The sequence below is a fragment of the Filicampus tigris genome, chromosome 12 (assembly GCF_054856515.1).
Source record: "Filicampus tigris isolate MCC_2025a chromosome 12, RoL_Ftig_1.0, whole genome shotgun sequence".
In the NCBI taxonomy this organism is placed as follows: Eukaryota; Metazoa; Chordata; class Actinopteri; order Syngnathiformes; family Syngnathidae; genus Filicampus; species Filicampus tigris.
Window position 1 is genome coordinate 20297505 of NC_141228.1, and position 6404 is coordinate 20303908.

Sequence of the window (6404 nt, forward strand, 5' to 3'; positions counted from 1 at the left end):
TGGCTTTGCCGACTATCTTTCACAGCCTTCACCTCCTGCACAGTGGCTATGAAAGTGGAATGGAAAAAAGGACACGAGAGGCCTCGCGGTCACACTCCCGACTGGGATCTCAAACATGTTTTCATATTATTAACACTATTACTACAAAAGAAAAATGTTCTGCGGGTGCATAGCGACTAAAAACAACAATGTCAAGTCACTATCATAACACTCATAAATGACACCAAGACGTAAACCACAAGAGAATGTGACACATTAAAAATATGTTTTTCGGTAAGTGCACAATGAAAGTGGTGATCTCACTTGAAATTGTGGCCTTAGATCATTTCTGTGGTGCGCTTGTACTTCCAAACCGTGATGGTCTTCCTGTAATTTGGTCGATGATGCTAATGCCAGCAACAAAGTTCACGCTCGTCCTCTTTGCAGGGCGCGTTAACACATGGAGACAGAAGAGCGACTGAAACCAGAGACCTGAGCAAGTACAACTTTGAGAACAAGGTAGGTTAAGGGTGCCTGCACGTAATCATCTCATACTCGCGTGGGAACACGAGCTTCATTGCTGAGTTCAGGTCACAAAACAGTAGAACCTCCAAAGTGGAACAGAATCCCTTCCGTGAGCTTGGTTGACTTTCAAATTGTTCACGTGGACCAACGCTTTTCCCATAGAAAGTCATGTCAAGTGAATTTTTTTTAGTTTTCATCTGTTGCCATCACAAGAACTTTATTAGATGCAGAGGCAACTTAACCACTCTATCAAGAAAAATGTGAAATTGTATTTTAATAAAGATAAAGTGAAACTACTCATCAGTCGCAGTCGACTCGACATACATAATGGAGAGTCAACAAACAGCGAAGTCGTTTATTAGCAAGCTTCACTGGTCATTCATATTTTAGGGGTCCCCAAACACAGCTCCCATGAACTCAATCCAAAGTACCCCCAGGGAAGTTTGAATGGGAATGGAAATTAATATGGAATTTGATTGAATGAATGTACAGTACACGATATTTTAATTAAATGCCTTGCTTGTAACTGAGAAGCCAGACCCTTTGTCATGTCAGTCAATTTAATTTCCCGTTTTGGAGTTTTTTTTTTTTTCCCTTTGCCTCTTTGCAATCACTGGCACACTTTTGTGGCGGCGTCACAAAATAAACACCGCAAAACATGCTTGCGGAGTCATTTACCGATTGCGCAAGATAGCAGACGATGTAGGTCTGTTTGTGGTTGAGACACTTTTTGGGTGTTTCTGATGCCGCATGCTGCGCATTCATTGTCGTGTAACACACACGGATCAATCAATATGCGCTGTTTCTTTGTAGTATGGTACCAAGGCTCTGGATAAAATCACCAAAGCAATCCTGGGTCACATAGAGAACAAGGTGCCCGTCCCCAAAGGTTACCCCGGAGGTGACGCCATGTTCTTCAGAGGTATGTGGTCAGTGTGCGTCAACATTCAGGAGGGCACAAATCCCAACATGTTTTAACATGTCGTTTTCCCTTCGCGTTAGATATGAAACATGGAATGATGGACGTGGGCATCTTCTGCAGGGAGTCACGCTTTGGCATCAGTACAGAGAAAGGTCAGCGATCGTGTGCATGCGCTGAAAGAGGCGCATTCATTCAAGCTTGTTACTTGTCAGTTTGTTTTCATGCGAACTTCCATTTATTTAATTCCAGACTGCAGCATTACCAAATTCCTAAACCGCATCCTGGGCCTCGAGGTCCACAAGCAGAACCATCTCTTCCAGTACTTCACAGACAATTTTGACTACCTAATCGAGAAGGACAAGAAGGAGGGCAAATATGACATGGGCATCTTAGGTGCGCTGTTTCGGTTTACTGTGAGTGAAGTACTTTGTTGGGAAACGAGCCCTAATCTCATATTTTGGTGCCTTTCTTTCATGTCGCCAACAGATCTAGCTCCGGGTAATGATGAGATTTACGAGGAGAAGCAGGAAATCTTCATGACAGTGGGAAACCCTCAGGATGGCCAGGTGGTTCTTTACAAGGTAGGGAGCCACAGAACCTCAACAGGTGCTGATGACATGTCTCGATGCAGATTTTGCATTTGAGCCAAGCGAGTGGTTTTTGGAGGCGAGGTGAGGATTCAGGGGTCATCGACTTATGAATGACGTGACCTCGAGAGTTTTTTTTTTTACATTTACTGGTTACGTTTAATACTTCCCGCTGCTGCCGATGGACGTGCGCTAACGTTAGCATTAGCTGGCGCTAAATTCGTGCCGGTTCACCTCAGTTAATGTGCCTTCTATCTGTTTGGTGTATTTGATAAGCACATGAGAAGCCCGGTTTTCCAAAGTACAATACAGGAGAAAAAAAATGTGTTACAAAATTTTGGTTGGTGTTTTTTTGTGGGGCTGAATTCAGTTCAGTGGTGGAAGATGATTTGAGAAGTGTTTTCAATTATTTCTATAATTATTATTTCTATATAACAATTCCTATAACCGATTAGTGGTCTTGAATGTACTTCTACAGTGTAGCTCTACAAGCTTTGAGCCCAAGCTGTGTTACATTTTAAATTGGAATTCTGCTCGGTCCAATTACTGCAATACACTGGACTCTCAAAAGTCTTTTTGTTTTGTCCCTACAGATCAGTGTGGACAGAGGTATGCCTTGGGATGAAGCCAACAACAGGTTTCTCAGTCTCACTGGCGCTGAAGAAGGCTTCTACTTGTCCCAGAAGGTGAGCCTCTATATCATAAAAGAGCCAAACGGGTTGACCGGAAAAGCGCTCCCCCCCCCGACTTGTAAAATTGACCACTTCTGTTGCTTTCCAGCTACGAGGTAGCCAGCCGTGCGTGCTGCTCGCTGAACAAGGGCGAGGCAAGAACTTCATTGTCTACAAGCCCAACATCGGCAAGCAGACTCACCCCGAAAGCCTCGAAAACCTGCAGCAACGCTATCGGAAGGTCTGTTTGATTTCATGCGCATTTTATATACACCGGAATGACAACACAACACCGGCGGCACTTAGGGAGAGGCGCACGGGACAGTCATGACAGGAAAAGAAAAACGTGCCGTTGGATGCTAAAATGTCAGTCATGAAAGGTCATTAGTCTGAAAAGTGCTGTATTTGAGTAAATGTTCTGCAATGACAAAACTTGTTGTGTTTTTGACCACATTTGAATCAAACACATTTTCAGTCGCAATTGCAAGACGTAATGGCATTATCAAGTCGCAGCATTTTTATCCGAGAGTACTCAAATGAGGCTAAATCCATTTGTGTTGCACCTTGTTGTCTCCTTGTGGTCATGGAAGCACATTGCAAAGCAGACATAGGATAAAAATGTGATAAAAAAAAAATCAACTGTCTTCATCGTTGTTGTTTTTTATACATTGTGTAATGATGATATGACAACGTGTACGTTTTCCCCTTCTCCAGGTGACACCAGAGGAGGCCAAGGACTGCTGGGAGAGCCAGTTCAGCTTCTCCTTGAAAAAGTGTAGCCATGCCAACTGGTAACTAGAAACACAGACACACCACCTTAGGGCTTACTCTGGATCCAAACTGACACTTAATGGGACCCCGTGGTGGAGTTTGTCCTGGCAGGTGTCTTCCCTAAGGATTTTAAAGGCACACTAAACATTGGTCATTAAGAAATGTGGACCAACACTTTGGTGTGCCCTCACACGGTTCAAAACAACAACAATGCAAACTCAAAACATAATCTATGAAAGTCATGCAAGTGTAAGCTGCTGTTTGCCTTTTGAGGTTTTAAATGCAAAAAAAAAAAAAGAAAAAGAAAAAGTCCGAGTGACTGGCTTGAGTGACGGACGGTTGCGTGTGCATAAACGGTCCCCGTGGCCTCTCCACAGGAACGGCAAATGTAAGAAGGTGGAGGAAGGCCAGGAGTGCTTCCAGGGCATGCGCCTCCGCCAGTACCACATGCTCTGTGGTGCTCTGCTGCGCGTTTGGAAGCGTGTGTCCGACGTGGTGTCGGACATCACCAGCTCCAGCATCCTGCAGATTGTTCGCCTCAAAACCAAGCAGCACAACAAGCAAGTTGGTGAGTGATAGTTAACAGTTACAAATTGCATGCGGATATTGGGAACTATGAAAGGAAAACTTTTGAGATGTTCTTTTCCTTAGAAAATAAGACCATGAAGGTTAGCGATTTTTAACATCTTAACTGATTTCTTTTTAATGTGAGAGACAAGTAACATTACTGATATATTATAAATATTTCCTACTGTATTAATATATCTATAATCTTGTGAGCCACTCCCTCTGGCTGACCTACACCGTAACGGAAGTTAATTCATTTCCGGTTTCTGCTTCTGTTTAGTGAGTATGATTTTCTCTCCAAAAATCCAGACACTTATTAATTGTCCTCCTATTTTGTTGCTCGTGGTTGGATGTTGTCCACTTTAACGTAGTCCGGCCAGACGTTTGTGAAAAGTGTGCTCAATCACCTAAGCACTAAATTCCAGTGTTAAAACACGCTAGCCGTGTCAATTTTAGGTTATCTTAGCATTTAGCAGATCGAGTGACTTTTTTTTTTTGGTTTGTCATACCAACACACATTTCCACATGACCCAGCAAGTCCCAAGACTTGTGAAAATAACAAGATAAACTGAGTATGATAAGGGTAGTGTTTCAATGTGTGCAAAGATGCAAGGCACCAAAAGCGTGGAGTTAGCAGAGTGAAAATGCAAGAGGCTTGAATTTCACACGATAGTTACCAGCTCTTTTTGGACTTGACTAAAAGGAAACCGACCGTATTGGGTTTCCACCCGTCAGCTCTCTTTGTTGCAGAAACGCGTCCGTCAACCCAAATGTGCGTGAACTAACCGAATCCTCACTATCCCAGGCATCAAGATCCCCGAGAACTGCGTGGCCCGGGTGCGCGAGGAGCTCTTGCTAATGGACGAGGAGGTGAAGCGGAGGCGCAAGGAGCGCGAGAAGCAAGCCGTGGAGCAGCGTCTGGCCGAGGAGCGCATGCGCAAGATGGAGCAGGACAACAAGCACCTGCTGGCAAATTTGTTCAGCCAGAAAGCCATGCCCAACCAGTCCCTGGCCCATTCGCTGGTCCATAGTCAGCTCTTTAAGCAGAAACTGAACCCGCTGCAAAAGACGCAGGTGGCGGGCATGTCTCAGCTGCAGAGGATGCAGGCCGTCTTGCAGCAGCAGCAGCAGCAGCAGCAGCAGCAGCAGCAGCAGCGCCCACAGGGCCAGGGTCTGCTGTCTTTACCGAGGACAACTCCCCAAGGGACTCCTGGCGGCTGGCCCGGCAAGTCGGCCGCCTCCAAGCAGGCGGCGGCGCGCAGCGCCGTCATCCACGGCTCCAACTTCTCCCAATTTTACCCTCAGTCCTTCTTACCCCACTTCCCGCAGCCCCTCCCCGTCCACCAGACGGCTCGCATGTCTTCCCAGAAGGCCCAGGAGGAGGTCCTGGACCTGACCGTCAGCTCGCCGTCGCCCTCGCCGGACAGCACCGAGGCCGGGCTGGCTCTGGACGGCCTGACGGGAGCGTCCCGGGCGTTCGCCGACGACTTCAACTTGGAGACGCTCATCTCGCAGACGGCCGCTCAGCTCCCGCCGCCGCCGCCGCCCCCTCCCCCGTCTCTGAACCACAACCACCTGAGGAACAACCACCAGGTCTTGCTGGATCTATTCGACCTGCCCCTCTCGCCGCAGATGCCCGCGCAGAAAGCCAGCCCGTCGTCCTCCGCCTCGTCCAGCTCCTCGTCCGGCTCCTCCCTCGTCCAAAGCTCGCTCTTCTCCAACCCTCCGCCTTCGTCCTCTTCCTCTCAGTTCGCCCCCTCCCGCTTCAGCAACTATCTCCTGCCACAGTCGGACTCGCTCCCCCTGCCCAACGGCCACTGCAGCTCGGGGGCCCTGGACGTGCGCGAGGCTCTGAACAGCATGCTCCAGGCGGCGGGGCCCGACCGCAAGTCCGTCATTCACTACCGCCAGCAAGACTGACGCTTTAACGTCCTCTCGGTTTCTGTGTGTGTAAGCAAAATTTTAGCACGCTTTCTGCGCTGCTGTCCGGGGACCTTCTAGTCAACGTCACTGCCTGTCCTGCTCACAGTCTTCTCTCGAACCAACCCGTAGCCCTCGCCCGCTCCCAGTATCGGATCCACGCACCCCATCGTGCGTCCTCCGCGGCAGCTGTCACGCAAACTTGACTTTACGGAACTCTTCTGGAGCTGTCGAAACAAAACAAGAAAAGTCCTTTTACTGATTCGACGCTGGAAGCTTTTTTTTTTTTTTTTTTTTTTTCTAAATATATATTATTATTATAATTGCTTTATTCAAGCGAGGCACTAAGTGGCAACAAACTGGAATATACAAGAGGAAGAAAACAAAGCTGACAAAACCGTGAAATGCCTCCTTTTTGTCCGTTTAGCCCCCCCCCCACCCCCCTTCCCAAATGACATGACA

The 6404-nt window shown here is 47.4% G+C and overlaps 1 protein-coding gene across 4 annotated transcripts in view; it reads left to right on the forward strand.

The window, feature by feature from the left end:
• The window catches only part of sbno2b (strawberry notch homolog 2b), a 50648-nt gene extending 44469 nt beyond the window's left edge, over positions 1 to 6179 (forward strand). For all 4 annotated transcript variants that reach the window (XM_086047184.1, XM_086047185.1, XM_086047187.1 and 1 more), the window contains 10 exons: positions 427 to 498; positions 1318 to 1426; positions 1507 to 1578; positions 1676 to 1819; positions 1913 to 2007; positions 2607 to 2699; positions 2794 to 2925; positions 3399 to 3475; positions 3833 to 4023; positions 4828 to 6179. In XM_086047184.1, the coding sequence (XP_085903310.1) occupies positions 427 to 498; positions 1318 to 1426; positions 1507 to 1578; positions 1676 to 1819; positions 1913 to 2007; positions 2607 to 2699; positions 2794 to 2925; positions 3399 to 3475; positions 3833 to 4023; positions 4828 to 5942 (2100 nt within the window). In that variant the 3' untranslated portion in view covers positions 5943 to 6179. The remainder of the gene's footprint in view (positions 1 to 426; positions 499 to 1317; positions 1427 to 1506; positions 1579 to 1675; positions 1820 to 1912; positions 2008 to 2606; positions 2700 to 2793; positions 2926 to 3398; positions 3476 to 3832; positions 4024 to 4827) is intronic.
• The last annotated feature ends 225 nt before the right edge of the window (positions 6180 to 6404 follow it).